This window comes from Acanthopagrus latus, chromosome 19 (genome assembly GCF_904848185.1).
Source record: "Acanthopagrus latus isolate v.2019 chromosome 19, fAcaLat1.1, whole genome shotgun sequence".
Taxonomy (NCBI): Eukaryota; Metazoa; Chordata; class Actinopteri; order Spariformes; family Sparidae; genus Acanthopagrus; species Acanthopagrus latus.
The window spans coordinates 6,167,462-6,191,477 of NC_051057.1; the positions used below are offsets into that span (position 1 = coordinate 6,167,462).

The 24,016-nt window shown below is 42.3% G+C and overlaps 1 protein-coding gene across 9 annotated transcripts in view; it reads left to right on the forward strand.

Annotated features, from left to right (window-relative positions):
• The window catches only part of mpp7a (membrane protein, palmitoylated 7a (MAGUK p55 subfamily member 7)), a 134,425-nt gene that overhangs the window by 86,350 nt on the left and 24,059 nt on the right, over positions 1–24,016 (forward strand). For all 9 annotated transcript variants that reach the window (XM_037078459.1, XM_037078461.1, XM_037078460.1 and 6 more), the window contains 5 exons: positions 2,287–2,368; positions 2,895–2,980; positions 3,593–3,667; positions 7,373–7,569; positions 8,241–8,305. In XM_037078459.1, the coding sequence (XP_036934354.1) occupies positions 2,287–2,368; positions 2,895–2,980; positions 3,593–3,667; positions 7,373–7,569; positions 8,241–8,305 (505 nt within the window). The remainder of the gene's footprint in view (positions 1–2,286; positions 2,369–2,894; positions 2,981–3,592; positions 3,668–7,372; positions 7,570–8,240; positions 8,306–24,016) is intronic.

The window sequence follows — 24,016 nt, forward strand, 5'->3', positions numbered from 1 at the left end:
GTACTTCTGCCGAGTTTGTGCAGACAACTTATTGTCATTACAGGGTCCAAGGCTGTGTCTCTGCTGTTTGGTTAGCCCTTAGACTGCCACCAAGGACCCTCGGGGACACAATAAAAACATCCATCATTCCACTGGCCATCAGCCAGCCTGAAAAAGAGAGAAGTTAATGACCACATGTCTGAATACTCCTGCGAGATTTCCTGCAGACTCCCCAACTCACCCCATTGTCTGTCGCACTCCGACTCTTTCCCCTCTGCTCTCTATTCTTTCAGACACGCACAAACGTTCTCTCTCTCTCTGTCTGGGGGCCATTGCATCACAGACAGCTGCTTTAAGTCACACTCAGGCACTATATGTGACCCTGACACTGCTGTCTAACAGTGCCTTCCCCTCTCACTGACCTGCTTCACTGAGCCCTCTCCTACTGCAGCCTCTCGGGTTTCCTTAATTAGCCCAATTATTCTATTAGGTCAACTCTTTGTAGACTCTCACACTGTCTTATCTTCATGTCCTTTCCTGTTTCCATCTCACACCCCCAAAGGCCTTGAGGAAACCATTATCTAGGAGGAAAACCATTAGGTGTGAATAGGTCGTGAAAACAACCAAGATGACATGCTAATGGTACGGGCGAAGTGGCACAAACCAGAGCCTTCTTTTGGTCTTTAAGGAGCTGTTTCTTTTTTTTTTTTTTCTTTCTTTTTTTTTTTTGTACTATCTCCTTATTCGCTTCCCATTGATCGTAGTAGCTTGAACTACTTTGGGCCAGTCGGAGAAAGGCAAACAGGAAAATTACACAAACTGGGGTAGCTTGACACATTGAAAGCTCGACCTGCGTGGCAATGGATTAAGACAGCTGAAAAAAAAACACATCTGGGGTGAGGACGGTTTCAGGCCCGAACTGTTTTTTTTTTTGCAACAGAAATGAAATCAGTCGTTAAGGATGATGGGAATACGAGCTAGAAGTGGGTGGAAGGATGAGTTGCAGCCACGACAAACTATGTGTTGACTAGACGGCTCATCTGTATGGTTCGAGCGGGGATGACGCCACACACTGGGTATCAGTTTGCTTTCCTGGTCCATGTTTTATTGTCAAAGGAAATGGCTTTCTGGGTTTACTGGTAAGTGGTTTACTGGTAAATGCATCACAACTGAACTCTGTCTGTATAGACGTGACTATGTGTTAGCTGGGTAGCTGGGTTGCTTAAAGTGCTTCTGCTTTGGCACAGCAATTAAAGCAGAGATGAGAGCTTTTCAATCATTTAGGGTGCTTTCACAGGGTAGTAGACGGACAGATCATTTAAAGACCAGAAGGCAAGGGAAAACAATGATGAAACAAAGTAATAAATCTAATGAATTGTAACTCAGTATGCTGCAGCAGATAAGGGAAGCGGCTGAGCAGGCCTGATTCAGGCCTCTTCATCAGTTTAGATGTGGCCTGGGAGGCAGAGACTAAGTCCCCCCTACTGCAGAACTGTGCAGCAAGGACGATTTTCAACACTGTCGTTTCAAATAAGGAAGTTGAAACACTGTCTTCTGTGTCTTTCTGGCTGAGCACCAAGCCCATAAAAGAGGACTGAGAGGGCTTGTGTGTGTTTGTGTGTGTGTCCTGAGTCCACTACCTCGTGCCTGTCTGGCCCTCACCCTTTTCTGTCTCCTCCAGCTGTTTTTGTTAAGACATTGATCCCTCCTGCCCCCTACTACAGCAGAGGCTACTGCTACAGAATGATTAAAACAGAGCAGGTCTCATAATCGTCTACCCATCCTTTTAGATCAGCAAGTGTGCAGCTGTTGGATCATTTATTTGATATTTGGGATCGACTGATATGGTTGTTGCAGGGCTAATACTGATTATTAGTAATCAGGTTGACCAATAATTGATATCTTGAGCCGATATTCATTTGCAGTAGAAATTGAATCTTAATGTCAGAATTTATGATTTGTTTTAAATGCAAAGTAACTAAGTACTAAATAGTGTGTAAACTGAACCAACTGCTTTGAGCCGCCCCTAAATGTTTGCATTAAACAGCACTTGCAGTACACCTGAAAAACATCCAAGCCCTTGAACAAGGCACCATAGATTTGTTGTATTTGTTGTTAAACAGATGTATGCAGTTTGTCCAGAATGTATAAAAAATAAGCTGTTTTGGTAGCAATGAGCATCCTCTATGCTCTTTTTCGTCACTTGGGGCAATTCACATTTGACATTTCCACAGTGCAACTTTAAAAATAGAGGAAATACAGTGCAGTTTGTCTCATTTTTAACAATCTTCTTTCATTGCTTTATAGGGAGCAACGATAAGGCGTGACGATCACACAGGAGCCATCATCGTGGCCCGGATCATGAGAGGAGGAGCAGCCGACAGAAGCGGTTAGTCTCTCCTCTTTTTCTCTCTCTTCTGCGTCCAACCATGTGTCCATTACATGTAAAGCCACCAAAACATTTGTATTTGACTCTACAGTTTGGAGTTAAGAAATACGAGTTTTGCATTACAACAGGAGTTCACTCAGTTTGAAACAAAGAAGGAATGTTTTCAGGAATTACTTGTATCAGGTCAGGTTGTAAATATGAACGTGAATGACAAGTATACCGGGAAGCTCTGCTTGTTGCCCACATGTTTTCTGTTTGATTTTGTATCCATTGTGTCCAGCCTGTTTTTCAGCCCTGCCACAGTGAAGCCAAAGGCACATTTCCACATGTGTCAGCAATAATGTTTTGATTCTTTCCCAATCGCAAATGCCACCATGACGGTCAACATTAATCTGGTGTACTGTATACATCCTCGGGCTTTGTAAGCACCAGATTTTTACACAGTAGCCCGCTTATATTGTTGCATTAGAATAAAGGAACACCATAGTGATTGTAGATATGCGAACTTTGTGTTTCTGTGTGGTAGGACTGATTCACGTTGGGGATGAACTGAAGGAGGTCAATGGAATCCCTGTGGAAGACAAGAAACCAGAGGAAATCATTCGTATTCTTGTAAGCCTCATCTGTTTGTGTGTTGCTGTATTCTGCTGTGTGTGCGCTGTTCAACGGTTTCCCGTGTGCTCCACTCCCTTGGCGAGAATTACATTCCTTGTTTGTGATGACAGAAACCTCCCCCTAACTCATCCAGGACCCCATGCCTCCCATCGGTGCGCTGAAAATAAAACACTGGCTTTTCTCTACAAGTCTCCCAACCACATGTATTGAGCCGCACGGTCCCCCCTGGATGAGATTGATGCTCAGTAGTCCCTCCAAGCAGGCTACGCCGCAGGCCTCAGATAAGCTCCGTCATGGGCCTGAACCCTGCCAGGGGGGACAACTGGAGAGGAAAGAGAGAGGCCTGGTGGCTGTCTCAGACACAACGGCCTCCTTAGCAGACGACAGCTCTCAACACTCCTCCTTTCTACCCCCCCCACACACATACACCCTATCCCTGCCAAGTAAAGTCATCTAATCCTAATAACCCGTCCTTTGTTGAAAAATCAAATATTGTGCGACTTTTTTGGATGAGGTGCTTTGTGAATTTCTGCAGCACAAATGACTGCTGTTTCCATCCCTGCATTTGTACTAGGCAACTGTAACTATCTTGTTTCTTCCAATATTCAGGCCCAGTCGCAAGGAGCCATTACCTTTAAAGTTATCCCTGGCATCAAGGAGGATGCGCCATCCAAGGAGCCAAAGGTAGGTCTTGTCCTGGCTTTGTCATTAGTTGATGTGGTTACACTCAAAGGACTTAAAAACCGAGAGCTTCTCTGGTCCAGCATGATATCTTTAGTTGGATGCAGAGCATTGTTTTTAAGCCTCAGTTGCTCATGCATCCCTCTGTCTTTTCCGCTAACTGTTTACATTAAATGCATTTTAGCTATGTCAGTGCATAGATAATAAAGCTGTCAGTTGTCCAACATTTTACAGAATTGTAGTACCCAACTCTTGGCTTAATGTGTACACAAGCATCTTCACTCATGCAACCCGAATTGTCATTTTTATAGGATGATGTGAAAAGCAGAGGACTTCAAAAACAGTTCTCCCACCCCCACATACAGCTCACGACAGTCTGGTTCAAAGTTTTTTGAACTGCTAGCATGGCTTAGCTTGGCTAAGCTCGTCTTAGGAAGGCCTTGGCAGATGTAGTAGAGGCAAAAGAGAGCAAGAGAATTAAGGCTGTAAATAGTTGTGAACTTCCATCTAACATCAGAATCTGATGTTGCGTGAATACGGTTTCTCTGCATTGATCGGGGTGTTGATAAAGAGATGAGAGAGATAATTCAGGGGATTCAGATATTTGTTGAAATAAGCTTCTGCGTTGTTCCCTCAGTTTAGTTTCTCTGGGTTGGTATGGTCACATAGCGAGCTATGGTCAAGTAAAAAAGATAAACTCAGAACGCAGCAGCAGAGAGCTTTGCAGCCTCCCTCTCCTTGCAGCCAACCTCAGCCACACCACAGCTGTTATGACATTCTATACCCAAGAGGGCCAAGGTCAAATGCACTGTAACATCATAATATTCCGCTAAAAATCTTCTGCCCATTATTCAATGCTGTAACTCAGGAACAGAAACCTCACTGGTGGGCGAAGGCTTATAACCATGAGGGGGAAATTCTGGTTTCGCATAGTCAAGTTTTAGTTTTAGTTGGCTCAACATCTAAAGATTCTGTCAGTCATAAGTCTTTGTTTGTTGTGCCATTACAAAACAATAGTTATCTCATGACGCTTTCAAATAAAGCCAGTTTAGACCACACTTGCTTGTTTACAGTGACCAAGCAGTTCCCCCAGGAGCAAGTACAATCAAGTAAAGTACAGCACAGTTATGATTTCTTTTATCTTTTATTCCATTTCAAGTTTAGCAAAAAAAACATGCCAGATAAAATAACATTTTTATTTTTTATTTTTTTATTTTTTTTATTACTTTGACATGAATTTTGGGATAACTCATCACCAAAAGTCACTCAAGATTAATTGGGTTTTTACGTTTTTACCGGTGATTGTAGCCCCACATGGTCCAAGGTCTTTTCTCTTTCAAACTTTGGCATTTCTGTGTAATTCATAAGACATGGTGCATGCAAGTTGACATTCCCAGGTGGATCAGTACAGTAAACATCTTCCCAAGCTGGTCCCTCCCATTAAATGGGTTTTTTATTCCTTGGTGAAAGTGCTAATAGAATTTGTCGTAGCTTTTGCCACGCAAAGTTTATGACAAAAAATTACAAACGTATTTTACACTGATTTGGGAGTTATTTGTAAAATGTTATTTGAACTTTTGTTGCTATACAAGAACTCTATAGACTTTTTAAAAAAATAAGTCAAGACTGCAAAAGAAAAGCCCAAAGACACATTTCTTTTGGTACCAAAAAATCTTGCCATACGTAGCACAATATTATCTTCTTTCTTGCGGACATCAGTAGCTTATAGCCATTCATTTTGAGGGTGGTTTAACTGTCATTCCAACCAGCAAGCCATCATTGTTACTCACTGGGTTGTTAATACATCATCTCACATGCTAATCTATCAGTAGCAGACAGAGGCTGGATCCACTCCCTGGTTTTAAACTCCGACTGTCCATCTGTAATAGAGGTGCACAGGACAGGGTGGGCCTGTGCATCCATCCTTTCTCTCCATGTAATTGTTAAACCTGTCCAGTTGTTTAAGAAACATATCTGATAAATAGTCTGTCGGTGCCAAACACTGAGCCAGGCCTTCATGAGAGTAGCCTGCAATCTTACAGGAGGTAGTGTAGATGTATCAAAGGGCAGCTTAGTGGCTGGACATGTGCGGGCCAAAAACACTGAGCCAAAGGAGCAAAAGCGGGAGATCTTAGTTTGTAGATGTATGAGTGTTTTCTGCCGGAGGGTTTCGCAGCCAAAGCAGCTGTTATGACCCAAACAAAACATCTCTGTCTGTAACATAACTTCTCTTCATGGCACAAATCACCCTTTAAATCAATAGGACATCGAAGAATTTAATCTCTCCCCCCATTTCCCTTGTTTTCCCTCTCGTTCACAAATACACACTTTCCTTCCCTCTCATTTCTCTTTCCACATGTACTGAGTGCTAACTCATCATGACAGACCTCAATTTGGATAGAAGACACAGCGAGTTGCTTTAGGTTGTGCTAGTGGGAAAAGACGTCTGAGATTTTTCCACTGTTATGTCCAACCTCCTATGTGTTGATGAGGCATGTCCCACCCCCACTGCCGAACCAAATAAGACCAACCAACCTTAAAGAAAGAAAACAACTATTTTCTATATCCATTTTTTTCCCCTTAAAGGAACAGTTCACCTGAAAACCGGTATCCATATTTTTCTCTTACCTTTAATGTTATTTATCCATTTTGATTGTTTTGTTGTGAGTTAAATAGTTTTGCAGATATCGGCCATAGATATGTCTGCTATAAGGAGTTAGTTTTCAACTAGTGCTCAAAGCACCGAAAAATTATGGCAACTTTGGGCGTTGCTTCAGTTGGTCGGTTTAGGTTCAGCAATATTATGAGGTCAGCTGACTACCTGAATATACTGAATGACCAGATTTCTTTCCTCCCTGATGGCATGGGAATATATTAAATTGAGAATACCACAATTCATCAGGCTCAAGATGTGAAAGAGCGGTTCAGTAAGCGAGAGGGATCTTTTTCACACATGGATTGGCCACTACTTAGTCCAGACTTTAACCCCCATTGAGAATCTTTTGGAGATCTCTTGGAGAAGACGTAACGCAGTGGCCCGAATCTCCCATCACACGATCTTGGTAAAAAAAAAAAAAAAAATGTATGCAAATCTGGACGGAAATAAGCTAAAGGCAGTGCAACAAAATATTAGAGTGTGTGACTTTTTTGGGGGCCGGGCAGTGTGAGAGAGGGGTGTGGCTGATATCTCCAAAACTTTTGTAACTCCCACCAAAATGATCAATATAGATAATTAGCACTATAGGTTTGAGGGGAAGTATGTATTTGTGGGGTGACTTGTCCCTTTAACATGGAAAGATGCCTGATCTTAGTTTGTGTTTACAGTTTGTCAGTGTATGGAGTGGCGCGCTTCCAACTGGAGTCTCTGACTCAGGAGATGTTAAGTCTCACGACATTTAGAAGATGGTAACAGGGCTTAGGCCATTCTAAATCTTGATGGAACAACATGGAGAGACTAACTTGGCCAACAGGGCAGCGTTCAGTTCCTGATTGCAGTGACCTTTCCGGAATAATTTTCCTGAGCAATGGTGAACTAACTTCTGTTTTACTGTAACAGTTTAGCGTTCATACTCTGTGAAATGGAAGGAAAGGTATTTTTATTTTTTTATTTTTTTTTATTTTTTTCACAGTGAACAGTTGCTTTTTCCAGTTGTGCACTCAATCTAGCTTTCTGTTGCCTTCCCTTCCTTTCCTCCGCTGTATGTCCAGGTGTTTATGAAGGCACTCTTTGACTACGATCCTAAGGAGGACAAAGCCATCCCGTGTAAGGAGGCTGGACTGGCCTTTAAGAAAGGCTCCATCCTTCAGATCATGAGCCAAGATGATGCAACCTGGTGGCAGGCCAAAGTCGAGGGGGAAGCCAATCCCCGTGCCGGCCTTATCCCATCCAAACAATTCCAGGAGAGGTAAGGAACCACCCCTGCTAGATCAGCCTGTCATGTCTGCCTTTGCCTCTTAACAAGACTGGCCCAATTGTCTTACTGCTGTCACAGCCGCACACGTTTCTCTCTCTTTCTCCCTCTCTTTTTTCTACCTCTTTTCTTGCTTCACACTGCCAAAATAGTCTGGATTTCCACACAATGTCTGGCCTGAAATGAGTAATGACAGAAAATGATAGCGCTGGTACCGATCCACTTTGGACGGTAAGTGGATGGAAAATCGCACATCAATGTGCGCTCGGACAGCCGCACTTGATGTGCAACACAGAGCTCGGTCAGGCCGGGGTGGTTTCTTGGACAAGAAAGGCAAAAAACAACACACACACACCCACACACACACACACACACACCCTAAAAGAGGGAGGGAGGGGAGCGATAGAGGAGAGGGAACAATTGACAAACATTCAGATCTAACACTGCAATTTTGTCAACAGCAAGTGTGTTTTTCCGTCACCTCGTTTCTCCTTCAACTCTTTCACCAGGTCTCAGCTGACATAATGAAACTGGTGCATATTGGGGAGTGGGTTCTCTGTTGCCTAGCAGGGAGTGTTTATTATTCCCTATGCGGTCATGGAAACTGATGGTTTTATTGTGCCTTTTTCTTTCTCTTTTCTTTATCCTCCTCTATCTCATTCAAGGAGATTTGCACTGCGGCGACCTGTTGCGACGCTCCCGTTCCAGAAGACCTCTAGCCGACGATCATGTAAGCATATATCATCTGCTGTGATAGGCTCTAACAAACCAGAACAGGTGGGTGGGCTGTGAGAGGCTATGCAGAGGAAGGGATACTTGGTAGCTAATGTCTAAAGTTAGGGATACGGGCCATCTCTGCACTGCGAGGCTGCAGCTGAACCTAAGGTACAGTTGCACTGCTTCACGCCTGTCATCAGAGGAAGTGTTGTCTGGATTTACCTCCCTTCCTTTTTTCCTGTCTGCCAGACTCTCTTGCCTCTGTCCCCCTCTCGCCTTCCATGTGTTGATGTGGTATAAGTCATGCAGGAGCTTAAATGCGAAGAAGGCGGAGGTTTGCCCTCTGGAAAACCTCTTTGAGCCTTTACACCTTCCAGCCAAAAACACTCCGTCCTACTCATCCAGCTCACCTCTCCACATCTCACAGATGGTAATGATGGATTAATGAGCTGATACGAATCTACAGATGTGATGGAGGCTAAACACTGCTCTCTGGAGCACTTTTATGTACCTTATGGTGCAAGCCTGGACAGTAAAACTCACCCAGGCCAGTCAGTGCAGCAAAGTCAGGGAGAGTGCATCAGCAGGAGTACTTACTGTTGCAGAAATGTGCTATATGAAGTCTGGATGTATTGTAGGGCGTCAGGAAATGGAGGGATCATGGCTAAATTACCCTTATTAATCAAACATTACTGATTGCTTCATAATGAAGATGGAAGACGTAAACAATGTTACACAAGAAAACGACAGCAGCAGACACAATCAGGGACAGATCCTGCTTTTAGATTTAAGACTAGAACAGAGCCTCAGAACTTCACCAGCTCAACTTTATTTATTTATATGGAACTTTACACACATGATGTTAATCCAACTTTGAGTCAGCTTGCCTGGGCAATTCCAAACAAGGATTGTGATAGTTATGGTATGTATGAACTTTGTTGTCAGGTTTGGCATGACCAAATACAATGTTGTAAGATTTATTGTGCTACTAGGAACAAAATCAGTTTCTAAAGACTGAATAGAAGTGCAGATGAATATGTTTAAAATAGTCCTTTTTTGCCTTGGATTTCCTCATGGCTTTTCGATGTAAAATCTCACTAATATTTAGGATCCAACTACTCAGTCAATGTCCATCACTGTCTCCAAAAAGAAGCCTGTAGCTGCTCCATCAACAAGAAGTCTTTTCCCAAGAAATTATTCCTAAAAACACAGTGACTTTAAGTGTTCAAATTACATGGAAAATGTTCTTCTGATTCTAGTATGCAAGTTCAATCTAAAGCGTCTCATTTAATGCAAATTTATGTCCGTCATGTAGAGTCGATGTAAATAAAGGCAATAACTAGATGTGTCATTTAACCAATATGAAATGCCTTACTTTTATGTGTAATACTGAATCATAATAAACACTTGAAAAACTCTTATGTAAAACTTCTCCTTAACTCTATATGTAATAATTGAATAAACACATAAGGTTTATGTATAGGTCGGCATTAATTGACTCAACATGAAAAGCTTTGTAGTAAATGTGAGCCCTTGCTTGAAATTATTTTCTGCCACTGGAAAGAAACGTGGGCGTGAGACGTGTGTAGTGGAGGTCTGCAGAGCACCGGCGGTTGAAAACCAGTCCACACCTTCTCCGGCTGCTTTTTAAGCCACAGCCGTTTGCGGCCACAGCAGGACTTCTCATCCACACCTGACTGAAAAGCTGTATAACAGACTCCCTGACATGCAGTCTCAAAATGACAAAGACATCAGCAATGATTTACAAACAGTTTCCAAATAGCAATTTGGTTTGTATATGGAGAGCTGCAGTGCATGAACGGAAGGCTGTCCAGCTGGCATCGTGACTGTGCATTACAATATGACTGCATGTGCCTGCCTGTAGCCATAACGGGGGGGGCATGCTGCCAATATCTGCTGTGCATTCTGCAGAGCTTGAGGGCCAGCCCGCTCCACACAGTTTGCATTCGCACTGTGCAATTTATATGATGTTTGTATTTTTGCAACCTTTAAAACTGTAAGTAAAAAGTTGGCCCTTATGCAAGTTAACGCCAAACCTTTCTTTCACACAGCTTTAATACAAAAGTAAACACTAAGATACTATCTCTATTTCATAGCACTTATTACAACTTATCCCAAATAGCTTATTTGCATCAACATAATTTTCGGAAAAAGAAATTTAGGCCGAATGAAAGCACATACGTTGTCGGCTGCAATATACAGTTTTCTTCCTCCTTCCATTCCGCATTTCCAAAAACATACAATCCCTCACAAAGTACACCACACTTATACATGGTTTTATAGGCCTACTCTGGTCTTACAATGACCCCTTTGAACCAAAAGCTGGTTCTTATTGGCCTTAATTTCACTGCAGATTACCACTTTTAGATGGACATGTCCATTTTACTACTTGTTGCTATGACATGGCGGTGAGCCCTTAATGTAATGTGACTCTTTCAATATGTAGCTCTGAAATTACCAACAGAGCTACGCTGACCACCTCCAAACTTAGCATTAGGCTCCTCAGATTCATGGTGAATTATGGATGTTGTCATTTCCTGGTTATGTTCAACCACATACTGGCATACATGGTGCAGGATGGCCAAAAATAGCCTGCTAAAAAGTTAGAGACAGACAGTGCTGTACTGTTCCCTTACTATTTCATTTTAATGGCCCAGTTCCTCCTATGAGTTATGGGATTTATAACCCCAACCCCTCCTCTCTATGCACAGAGGGCAGGTGTAAAATGTAGCAGAGTCTACTGTGGCCCCTACTGAAGGAACATAAGTCCTCTTTTGACTGTAGCAATACTTTCTCCCTAATGTCATACATACTGTAAGGATTAACTGTGTTTGCGGCAGCAGCAGTAGTAGGAAGTCCCTTGACATGGCCCCTTGAGGACTAGATGAATAACTGGGGAGTGATAACAGTTCACTCTCTGTTCTTGCAGAGACATACATGCACATTTATACATGTAAAACACAAAAAAAACTCAATTAGAGAAAAATGTTGGAACGAGTTGGAGAGTAAGCAATGGGTTCAATGAATAAAAGTGAAGGGTGTAAAAGAAAGTCCAAGCTGAAACGCAGAAAAGATGGAGAGAGAAGCGGTTGAGGGGTCACGTTCAGTAGCAGATGTGGCCCCTGTGGAGTGGTGGTGGCTGGGTCAAGAGAGATGGAGGGAGACATAGCTTGGATCCTGGCCCCGGTACATACTGGACCAGCTAGGCCCTGAGGCCATAAACTACAATCTAATTGAAGGATACTTTGGAGACCCCGCTGTTACAGAGCAGAGGACAGAGGTGGTGATTGAGGAGGGGGTCCCTTTCTCTCTCTATTTCCAGCCCGGGAGCTCCGTCGGCTGGAACAATATTGGTCTTGGCGAGGGGCTTCGGCAAGCATCGCTTAACTGTGTTCAACATTTGCAAGATATAAATAATCCCTTTCCTCACTGTTGCGCCTTTGTGGATGCATTCCTCGGTTATGAAACTGGCGTTTAAAATGCCATCAGTTGTCCCGTTTAAGCCAACTATTTAATCGGGTAGAGGGGTTAGATCAACTATTTTACATCCATAGTTGTCAGCCTGACCTGCCTGCATCCATCTTTTTACCACGCATCTCCCTCGATTGATACCTGGCTCCCCTCCAGCTTTCCCATCTGTTCTCTGTGAACATACTACCGTCTCTCTGGGCTTTCATACGGCCTGTCTGTTCCTCCGTCTGACATGCAAACCCTCTCCACTGTCTGATTGTTTAGTTCGGTTCGCAGTCTGCCAAACACGTGGACACACTTATCGCTCACCTTAGGGTCTTTATATATCTCTCTCCATACATTATGGTGCTATCCCTCTCACCATTGCCCCACCTCTCTCCAGTGAGTCACTGAACCATTTAGAATTGGCACCCCAAATAGGTCTGATGTGACCCTGAACCTGGCCCCATGTTCATCCGTCCATTTCATTTTTCAACTTATAAATGCAGCAGTAGATTTAGAAGCGCAATCGGTGCAGGATAAAAGTTCAGTTTTATTCTCAAAGGTTAGCGGAAAATAACTGCCTCGGAGACCACCCTTAAAGTTTTAAAGATCAAGTTTAGATTTTTTTTCCCCTCGCATTAAAATTCCCTGCATTCTGGTTTATTATCAGGGTTCCAGTTCCGAGTTATTTGTCATATTTTGTCAGCTTTTTAAAACAAACCATCCCCTATCTGTCTTCTACTCACTTTCTTATCCTTACTGTGAATTTTGAGCTCTTTATTTTAGCCCCAAATTAAAATTTTGCACAATTTCGTAGTCCTTTTCGTAGTTTCAAAAACATAGAGATGTTGCAAGCAGGACAAAAAAAGTAGCAGCATCCAGTTTGCGCAAGGAGAAGGCCATCTGTATGCTGGCTGGTGGTAAGGATGACATCAGCTCATAACTCAAGGCCATTTACAGGGTGCTGACTAGGGGTCAGTCCTTTGTCTATTCTTCCCTTGTAAAGAGTTAGTTGGAAGATTTTTCTAGCTGCTGTGCAGATTGACGGTGCCAGATATCATCCATTCAGCTCCAAAGCAAACATAATCATGTAAAAGATAATATGACTTATGACGTGCCTCAAGTTGCCAAATTGGATGATCATTAACACTCATGTGGTGTTGATGATGAGGACAGTGAGGGTGGTTTTGATCATGATCTACTATTAAACATTTGCCTAAGGCTCAGTGTTGGAAAGAATTAGATTGTGGACACAGCTGAAATGAGATTCCTCATTGGCTAGGCTTAGATATAAGGTGAGGAGCTAGAATGCCAATTGGAGCTGGCATTAGAGTTGCTGCAACTTTTCTTGAGAAGGACTCGGCTGAGGTGATTCCTTGGCACCTCCCTTTGGCGGTTTTTCCAATCACCAACTTGGTGGATACCAGGCAGCAGACCCAGAGCTCGATGGATTCCCTGTTCAGCTTGGACTCATCATACATACCATAGTTTTACATGCAGTTTTCCTATAAAATGAAGGCTTAGGTAAATGGACTTGATCATTGTTTCAAACTGATCTTTTGGTTCAGTTGTGTTTGTATGTGTGTTACAAGCGTGTTTTCCCAAATTTCATGTTTGCACACAGCACTCTGAGCCTTAGCCAATCACTCGAACCTGTGCAATGTAGACAGTGAGAAAGTAGAAACCACTGCCTCACTTCCTACAGTGCTATATCGCAACTCTTCAAGAAACTGAAACAAGTTCAGTTGCCTAGGATATAGACATTAGTATTACCATGACCTTGATGACTGAGAACCTCAATCAACTTATTACTGTTAGATACTTCCATTATGAGTACAATGTTATTGTAATCAATAAAACAACAAAAATAAGACCTTGTTAATGCACTGGAATGACCCAAACAGTAGTTCCACACGTCACTTTTTTTCCCCTTTATTCCAAGACTACCCTCGTCTCACCCCTTCTGTCACCCTCTGTGGTGAATCTCTGGTATGTGGGTGACATGTGATATACCCGTAAGCCTCTGTCCCTTTCCAGGGGGTGAATGGCACATGAAGCATCAGCAAGGCTGGTTAGCTGACTGGTGGCAGAGTGGACGACTGAACACTAAGAATTCATGCGAAAGTCTGCAGCCGCAATCTAGGCGGCCGTGGCTCCCCTGCATTCAGTAAATAATAGGCTTGGCCTGGCTGTCCACATGTACTCACATCAGATCATGACCTTAGCTCATTCTCACCGCTCTCAAAATGTTTCAGTGGGCTGGCGGCTGATATGCACGCTCAGGAAAGGGAAAAGACAAGGTTTTGCTTCAAGCATTTAAGTTTCATTAGACTAGGAATGTTGGAGTGCTACGAGGCCATTAAGCTATGCAAACCATTCCTGTGGCAGATAGGCACCAGATGAAAGCCTTCCAGAGTGTAATAAGAGCAGCACTTGGAAGGATTTTGAATATCTTCATTTTTCTCACATCGTCCTTGTTTCCTCTTTAAGTTTGCCTCTGTCCTCCCCCCTAGAATTACCTCTCACCCTACTCAAAATGTGGTTTAGGTGCTGGTTCAACTTAAACTGTCACATTACGACGGGAGGAGGGCAACATCAGTAGGAACATTGCCGTGAACGCTAACATGTGAAACAAGATGTCAGATAAAGGCAGACGCATTTGGCTCCACACTTCAAAACAGTCACCGCTCTCAGGCCTGATGTCTCTTGCATGAAACACAACCTTTGCAGTTATCCGTCCTGACTGCTGTTTTGGCTGGTCATTAACTCCAGCCGTGATGCAACATCTAACTGAGCTATGGTGCGCTCTGGGAAATGAGCATGGTGCTGTAAGTAGAGCCCCATGCTGTGGTAGATGGTGTTATGAATGTTTTGATTTAACCTTGTTTGGCCAAAATGGGAACATGTTGAGGGGAGGAAGCATCTCTAAGTGCCTCCAAATGTTCACAGCAGTTTAAACCAAACACACAACCATCATTTTATAGCTGTTTGGATGGCACCCTCAAACGGCTGCAATCATTTATAAACTACCTTACTATATAACACACCCCATTAAAAAAAATTTTTGGTTAGAATGGTCCCTTTTTAATATTTTGGCCTGAACTCCAGAGCGATATATCAATATCACCCTTTAGATGCTTTTGAATCTAAATCTGTTTCTTTCTGTGAAGTCACAGTGGATGCACCACAGACATGTACAACAGACTGTGTCTCACTTGGTAATGATGGATACAAATATCCTCTGTCTAAAATAGCAACAGTAGAAGTGTTCTTTAGTAGAATGTAGACATTCATTCTTATAGTTAAAGGTGCAGAAGGCAATGCTGGAGAAAGATAATCGTTGAGTTCTATTCCCAGGTAATCAAATACAAATGCTTATAACAGTGGTATTTTAGGCACAACAAAAGACCTTTCTACACAATCACTCACTGCACCTTTAATTACAATAAGTGCTAAAGAATATTGGAACTTAGGCCCATTTTCTAGCTTTTTTTGAGATTTCAACTGCATCACGACTTTACTCAGAATGCCATCACATAACCTGGACAGAATTTAGTTTTGGGGTTACACCTGCCTCACATGGCCATCACCTTTCATGGCTTACCTCACCCAGTAATGAACTTGAGTTGCAGTTGAAAGCTTTGGAAAAAGCTAGTTGTCCAAGATAGTTGGCCTTTAAGGGTTTATAGTTTTGTTGTCAAATTAACACAGTAGTTTTACTTATAGATTCAGTAGCAATAACTGCAGATTCATGAAGTAATTATGTATCAGTGGAGCTGAGCATTTTTCACAAAGATTACAAATTGAAATAGAACTGTCAGCTATTTCAAATTTTTGTGAAAAGTGACTCAGCTCAAAGCAATAGTTTAATATGATACGATTCACAGTATCGTGTATTAGTGTACTTTGTAAAGTAGAGAAACAAACCAACTTTACTGTATCTCAAATTAGAGATTCTTACATATGAAATTAAGATTAACTCTTCTCTTTGTCATTTGTTTGTCCTTTTTTTTTTTGCTTTTTCAAGATGATGTGGCTGTAGAGTTTGGTAGGTTTCTTCTTCTTATTCTCTCATCACTACTCTAGTAAACCACACACCAACAAACCATCTTCCCTAACTGAGTCATTTCCCATCCCTTGCTTCTATTGCACTCACAGCCGAGGACATGGAAGGTACTGCTTGCTTGTCTGACATTTCCATTGAATCTGACTTTTGTGTGAGGACACTCACCGATGTGTGGCAACACACACATTGTGAAACCATCTGTAATTGGTCCCCCTTATTCAATTCTGTGTGTTATGAAAGGTCTGTCTCTCACCTCTGCTCCCCGTCCTTCTTGTTTTCATTTGCCCTTTCTTCTTATGTCAAAGCTAATTGCCCTTAAACGGGGAACATCAGACGATACTGTCAATTTCTCCTCTGAATAATTTGGATGGTTTGGCTCTTCCGTTGTGTATAGTATCATATTTTACCAGCTGACTTGTCATTTTCATTGGAGTGGACATCATTTGGAGAATCATTCCTTCATATATACACCTCCAATAATCTTGTGCTGCCAAACTCACCCATAATACAAAATGATTCATAGACTTCCAAAACTTATCCAAAGCAATGGCCAGGGATGTCGTGGAATGTAAACATACATTCATTTTAATAGGATTTATCCCCATTTTGAGATAGCCTATGTTTTGTTGAAGTAATTCAACCTATTGTTTTTGTAGGGAAGAAAAAAAAAGAACATTTTTCTTTATGTTGTTAGTCATTCACTCATTGATTATCAGTGGCTGGGGGTCATAGTTCAACTCCCTTCTTATTTACCACTCCATCAATGGCTATCACTCTGGACATAATTAACCGAAACTCAATTAACATGAATAACCCACAAATTGAATCTGATTTATGTCTTGTTAACTTTACCTGTATATTTTTCTATTGTAGGTGCCTGTTGATTTTAATGTCTGACTTTTCTCTTTAACATGATGTTGTACCTCTCTTTTGGCTTCTCCTTTCTTTCTCCTCTTATCAGCAGAGGTCACTGGCTATAGTAGTGGATTCCACCTAGGTGAGAGATGTTGTCCTCTTCTCTGCCTTTTAGTGAAGACAGTGACCAAGACTGTGTTTGACTGATACGTGTCCCATCCATTATTGCTTCTCTGGTCCTTTAGCCCTTCCTTCATAGATCACACTTTGTAGTCCTTGCCATGCTACGCTGAGAAATTCTTAACTGTTTTTCATAATGTGCTTGACATATTCTTTCAAATCCCAGATTGTTTTTGGTTGAACTGATTCAACTTGGACTCTATGTAAAAACACAAAGAATGGTTCTGTAGTGGTTCACTAGCCTACGATGAGCTATTTCTGCTTCCTTGCTGACAGCATGAGTGCACTGGCAGATCATGTCATGGATTTGCAGAATGTAGTACTTATCCTGTTCTGCCTCTGCTGTGGGTCTGAAGAAATCTCGGAGAATGGTTCTGGATGGATTTGGGTTTTAAAGGACGGCTTGTTTTCCACGCTTTGTACCGGAGGTCCAGCTGAGCACCGGTCTCATTGATGTGGTGCCGGTCAGACTTAATGACAATTACCGTGGCCCGCTTTGTTTCTGCAGCCTTTTCCAGAGAGCTGCTTCCAATTTTCTGTCTTGTACAGAAAATGTTCCCCATCATGTTTTTATTACCACTGTCATTTTCCTGACAAATCATAAGGTATCATTCCTCTTGGGGACCACAGGCCGAAGTAGCTGGCTTGCACACAAATCCTCTGCATCCATCTCCCTTTTTCTTTGATTTCTGCCTCTCTCTTCCTCTCTCTATCCAATTCTGTCTATATTCAGATGTGAAGGTCAAGAGGTGAACTGGCCTCAGAGCTCTCCTTGCACACTACACTGTTTAGACTCCTGATTTCACAGGATATCCAGTACACATGTGAGTTTATAAATACTGAGTTTGAGCCATGTCTGCCAAGCTCAATCAGGGTCACTTCCCAAAGCTGAACTATGCCAAACACCAGTCCGTTTTTTTCCACTCCACTCTGTCCCCTTCAGGCTTGCCCTCACTGTTACCCTGTCTCTTCCATGAGGTCAATGACCTCAGCCTCTCCTCTTCCTCTTTGGTACCCAAACAACATCCAGAAGTCTAGCGGGTTAGCAGCATTTCTTGACTCCAGCAGCCCAGAACGAGGTATAACTGAAATGAGAGAACCTCAGGAGGAGGAGAGGAAGAAAAAAAACTGTGAGTTATAATAACATATTCTCTATGAGAGTACTTGCTGCATGGCTTTTCAGCCTGTTGGATGTGGTTGTATGATTTAGAGTTGGCCCGTCCCTAAAAGTTTGAAATCCTAGAACTCACAGATGCTTTTGCAATGCTACTGAGGTTGCATGGGGAAATAAAGGAGGCGGTGAGAGGGGGCAGGCACATGTTGTCCTTAGTTTTTGCTTTTGTTTTCCCTTCATGCCTCTGTTAATGATGCAATATCTGAAAGTTAATTTGCAAAAAACAATCTTTCTTTAAAGAAGACCTTAAAGGCTTCAACTTCTGCACACCAGGGTTCATTTTATGGTGTATAAGATGCCCCAACAGATTTGTTTTTCAGGTGATCCATAAGTGCACTCAATTTGAGTCACAACCAGAAAATCCATACGCTTACACTGTTAAATAGAAAGGCAAATGAATGGACAGAGGGCGAGCAAAAGCCTCCACATCAGTTGAAGCTGAATAAAGAGGGACTGTCGAGTATGTGATAAACTGAAATTTAAAAACATGCTCCATTTCCAAAATGAGATGAGTTCATCAGAATGTAGGTTCAAGTGATGAGGACATGCCGGAGCCAATGCATCTGGATTAGTAAGTTTTCCCCTAATATGGGTCCAAACACTGAGTACATATCCTTTTTTCGAAAGGATGCTTTTCCATAGATACCCAACAGTTACATACAGTCAGAGCATGTACACCAATGGGCAACATTTAAACCCACTGGCAGGTGAACTGAATATCATCGATCATTTCCTTATATACAATTATCTTTCAGAAAAACCTGGATCCTGGTGGACGTTCTTTGACACATAACACCCATCTAAACACTGCTGCAGACCAATTACACCCTCTCTTAGCTCTGGCTTTAACTGATGGCAGTCGCCCTCTTAAGCAGGACAATGAACCCTGCCACACCACAGAAACGGTTCAGGAATGGACCGAGTAATATGACAAGGAGCTCAAGGCGCGAGTCTGTCCACCAGACTCCCTAGATCCCAATCTGATGAAATGTCCACTTAAACAAGTCAGATCCATGGAGACTCCTACTCACAACCAGTGAGACCCAAATCAACAACAACATTAAAAGAACGTTGTGAGTGGTTTTAATGTTTTGGATGGCCGGTATATATGCACTGGTTGACAGGTGTGGTTTTATCAACATTAGCAACCAACCTCTCTAGTTGTTTTAAAGACTTGTAAAAGAGACATGGAATTTCTTTGGCTGGGGCTTTGTTGTAGAGCATCTTCTCTGTCTGAACATTAGACTGTGACAACAGTAAAAGCCAGTATTTAGCCTCAATACTAATGGCCATCAGAGGCCCCTTTTGGCATGTTGATAGTGGCTTCAAGGACTTTAGCAGAAGCAGAAGTACTTGTGTGTGTGCTTGTGACGTTTTTTTTTTTTTTTTGCCAACACAAAAGGCATCAGGCATCACTTGTGGCAAGACATTCCTGAGACGAAAGAGCTGTGGGATAAGACGGAGGGGAAAAACAAATGGCACTAGACAGAAATGGACCTCTTGCAGCCAAAGGTCTGGAGCCCTATTCCACCATTTAAGCCTGTAACACTTGGGTTGGGTACCACTTTCCAAATGCTCACGCGGGCACTGTGAAAACTACTCCTAGAATGTGTTCTCCACTCTAAAGTTCAGAGCGTTGGGCTGCTACACGCACGTTTTGTGTCACATCAGTCAAGCTTTGCCATTTGCTTTTATTGTATTTATTTGTAAAGCAGTGAAATGCATCAGCTTGTCTGAAGTTTTCACTGACACTTGCTTTGTTAACGTCCCCAAGGTCCAGAAGCTGGATCAAGTATTGTATGTGCATACTTTTGTCCAGAAATAGTCAGACATTTGATACAATCAGATAGACTAAGATTAGCCACAGAGCCCACTTTACTACTGATCACTTTCACAGATGCCTGTTTGCATTTGAAGAACACACACCCATATATGTGGATATGTCCACTTCCCTCTTGCCACCTTCTGATTCATGTTCTGATTCCTTTTCTTTCCGCTCTGCACTCTCTTGATTAATCTCAGTTCCCCCATGGATCTATTAAAAATGCAGCTTGTAAGCGAGTTGATTGTTGAGTCTCATTCCCAACTTCATTTCCTCTCCCAATTCCTCTCTTCTCCACAAAACCATTTTGCATTCTCTCGGGTCATTTAACATTTCGTTATGTTGGCCCAGTGACATGGCTTAACTTGTGTCTTTAACATAATGTAAGATCCTGTCCAGTCCTTTTGTATTTTTGTCATTATGAGCACCAACAGTCCTATTCCTTTTATTTACTGTTGGAGTAATAATGGCTGACAGTGTGGAAAGCTTCCTCCTTCACCTCCCTAGCTGCCTACCATGAGCCTTCCTCATCCCTTCCAACCAAGCCAGTAATGGGCATGCATAATGAGTTGGAGAGAGTCGGTAATGCTTCCCACATTTGGTGCCCACGAACAGGACTAAGTGTTACAGCGTTAAACCGCAGCGTGCGGCCTCGAGCCAAGAGCGTAATATTCACTTAATCCACAGCTGCCAAGCCTGGTTAATTCCATATATGTCATCTCCATTAGTCCAGAGGAGAGAGGGCCCCCTTTGGGAGAGCCAGGATGGCACTGGAGCTTTCAGCGCGTCTCCTGTGTTTAGGCCACAGGCCCTAGAGCCCTCAATGCACCAGGACCTCACAACAGGTGGTTTCACTATGAGCCTCTTCTTCTGAGCTTCACCACACTTTTTCTCTCTCCCACTCTGTCCACTCTTTTCTCTCATCAGAAAATGATTTTTCTCCATGTTGTCATCTCGCTGTTGTGATGTCTAGAAGTCTGGATGCATGTATTGCTCTCAGGCGTCTCTGCTTTCAGACACCCATTGGCATGACTTTTTATGAGCATTTGTCTTTCTACCTTGTACTTCTTTTTTCTTTTAGAGTCGTAGCCATTTATTTTACAGGTGCAGGGTGTTAGCTATTCACAGGATGTTAGTGTCCGAGTGGGCAGTTTGTATTCACAGTTTGCTGAGGCTTCCGGGTGGTTTCTTATATCCTACGTGGCTTTTGGATATTATCACACTGGAAAATGAGCTTGCATGACTGCTAGCATTTCCAAGCATTTGTGTGTGTGTGTGTGTGTGTGTGTGTGTGTGTGTGTCTGTGTCTGTGTCTGTGTGCACAGTCACAGCTTATGTTTACATTGTGTTAAATATACTCATCTTTTGTTTTCTTCCACTTTTTTTCATTTAGTCTCTATTACACTGAAAGACTTTGTCTGTACTGTGTGTGCTTACACGCAAGTGTTCATTTGCAGTTTTGGCCATTACCCAGTCTCAGCCTGGTGCGCACTATTAGGAGGTGCGTGCGTGTGTGTGTGAGACTCAAGCAAGGAAAGTTTAACTCAATACCCCAACACACACCACACGAGGACACTGCCACTCCTCAGCTCTCATTCCAGGGAAATTCAAAACAGAACTATTGTCAACAAATTTGATTTGACCTGTCAAACTGTTGAAAGATCTTGGTACCACACATATCATACATTCCTTTTCAACTAGTAAGCCTTGGATCTTCCTGTGACAAACATGTTGGTGTTCCAACATACTCAAAGCTTTTCATGACAAACGGGCAGGCTCTCTTTATTTGAACGGGACTTGGACCATCCCTTAATTCTGGATAAAATCAAATCCAATCCCCTCCGTCTATTTCAGTCTCCATCAGCACTGAATATGAGAAGATTAGTGGAGGGGTTTTGGTAAGGGACGGGGTGCTACTCACTGCTGCATGAGGCTTTAATGTATTATCCCTTAGGCAGCGCTAGAGGGGAGCTCTGGAGGATTCTGCCCATTGTTTGGATGAAGCTGTCTAGGAAGATTTGAGAGTTCTAGGCACATCAAGTGCAGAGCCTCATTATGAAACCCTGTGCACCTGCCTACCCTGTGGAAAGTAGCAGAGATTGCCCTTGGCCAGAGCTAATGACATGACAGCTTGTCATAGACGGATAGAATTAATGACTTTCGTAGTATCACTAAAGCCTAATTGGTCAGTAGTGTGTTTGCATTGTGATAAATGACTGACCAGAGTTGGTTTTTGGGTTTGAACTTGCAGAAAATTGTTTGTTTTCAAAAGGATATCATTCGCATTATACTTCGACTGTTTATTGTAGTGATGTCAGCCCTTGTGAATATAGGTTTCAGTCTGTTGTCTTTACAGAAGAAATGCAGATGAGCGGTGTGTTTTTTCCACCGTGTGGCAGAGGCTAATACTCGGTGGGTAGGATTGGAGGGGGTGAGGCTGCTGTATGAGTAGATTAACCACAGGAGGAATGGCACAGACAACGCAAGCCACAAGTTGCCCACAGTGGAACTAAGTCTGCCTTAAATGTTCAGTGTAACACTATATTCAGTACTTGGCCACATGTGCACGCTCATACGTATACACAAGCCCATGCAAAAATATTATTATTCTGCTCCGATGACTTACAGTGTGTTTCATTTGTAACTCAGCAGAGGTCCGTAGCTCCATCCCTGATTAAGAGACTGTTTGGAAAAGAACAAGCTGACAGGAATGCAGACTCTTTCTCTTCACTGCTTGTCTGCACAGCCCCACAGGTTTTTTTTTTGAAAATGTTGTGGAAAGTATTAAAGGGCGGGCATCAGGAGCTGTTTCCACTCCTGATTCTTCTTTTAGTAGATCATTTTCATGCTGCCTTAATTGCACCCTGGTATCAAATCTTTGAGTTCATTAATTCCTCATTTAAAAGCTAGAATAATGGAGGAGAAGGCTGAAAACAAGCCAGGACCATATGCAGAAATAAGATATTAGACATCCTGTGTTCTGGAGAATTATCTCCTTCGACTTTCAACCAACATCTGTCATATATATGCAGCCGTGGTCCTCAAATTAGGGCTGAATGTCTCCTTTTGATACTTTCATAGATTATCAGAACAAGGTGTGCATTCTCTTGTATCCGCTTTTGATGGCAGCGTGAGGACGCAGCGCACATCATAAACCAATCAAAGATGACAGCCGTTGTAAAATGACTCTTAGACGCTAAAATATACACACATGCACCGGCACACACGTACTGCACCGCTATCTAGAATTGCAATGTGAATGACTTGCAAATCATAGCCTGACAGTTATGTGATCGACCAATAACTAACTAGCAGTAAATTCACATCCTGTAGCAGTCAATTATACGAAAAAAAAAAACATCAAGTTTCTTCCATGTCACACAATGAATTCTTAGCAGAAATCTGGCATTAACATATAAAATGCAACGTATCTGCTTGAACCTCTTCAACCCGGATCTAACCCTAGGATCATCACTCCAACTCAAATGATGTTCAGACAAAAAAAGTGTTGACAATTAAAAAGAGGGCCATCCTTGACATCGGTATTCTCTAAATAAAAAAGCATTATGCAGCTTAATAGGATTGTGACTATTTAAAGCTATATGCACAATACATATCTGGAGATTTTGAGATATCCTCAAAGCACATACAAATACAAGGAAAATACTAGGTTACACTAGGCAACAAAATCAAAAATCAGGACACTTTTGACCAAATACCTTAATATTGATATTACAGCAATAATGCATATCGGAACATTCACAAAATATTAACACGATGAGACCTTTGATAAGTATTCATCAGTAATGTGTATATAATGACTAAGTGGGTAAAGGCACATATTAGAACAAGTAGAACAGTCACATTACTTTACTGTAATGCAGCCTTTAAAACCAGGAAAAAGACAACACTTGTCTAAAATGATCTAAAATCTAAGAAGATATCGAGTCTCATATCATGATAACAATACAACATATTTTGCCTGTCACTATAACCTCCTGGCGAAAATCAGAGAGTGAGGAAGGAAGTCGGCAAACAAGACTAAACTTAAGGTGAATAAAACTTTAAAACGCTACCCTGTCCATGAACTTTTCTGCCTGAGTCATGTAGACTGTTTTCATCAGCTACTGCCATGAACCCACGCTACTTCCAT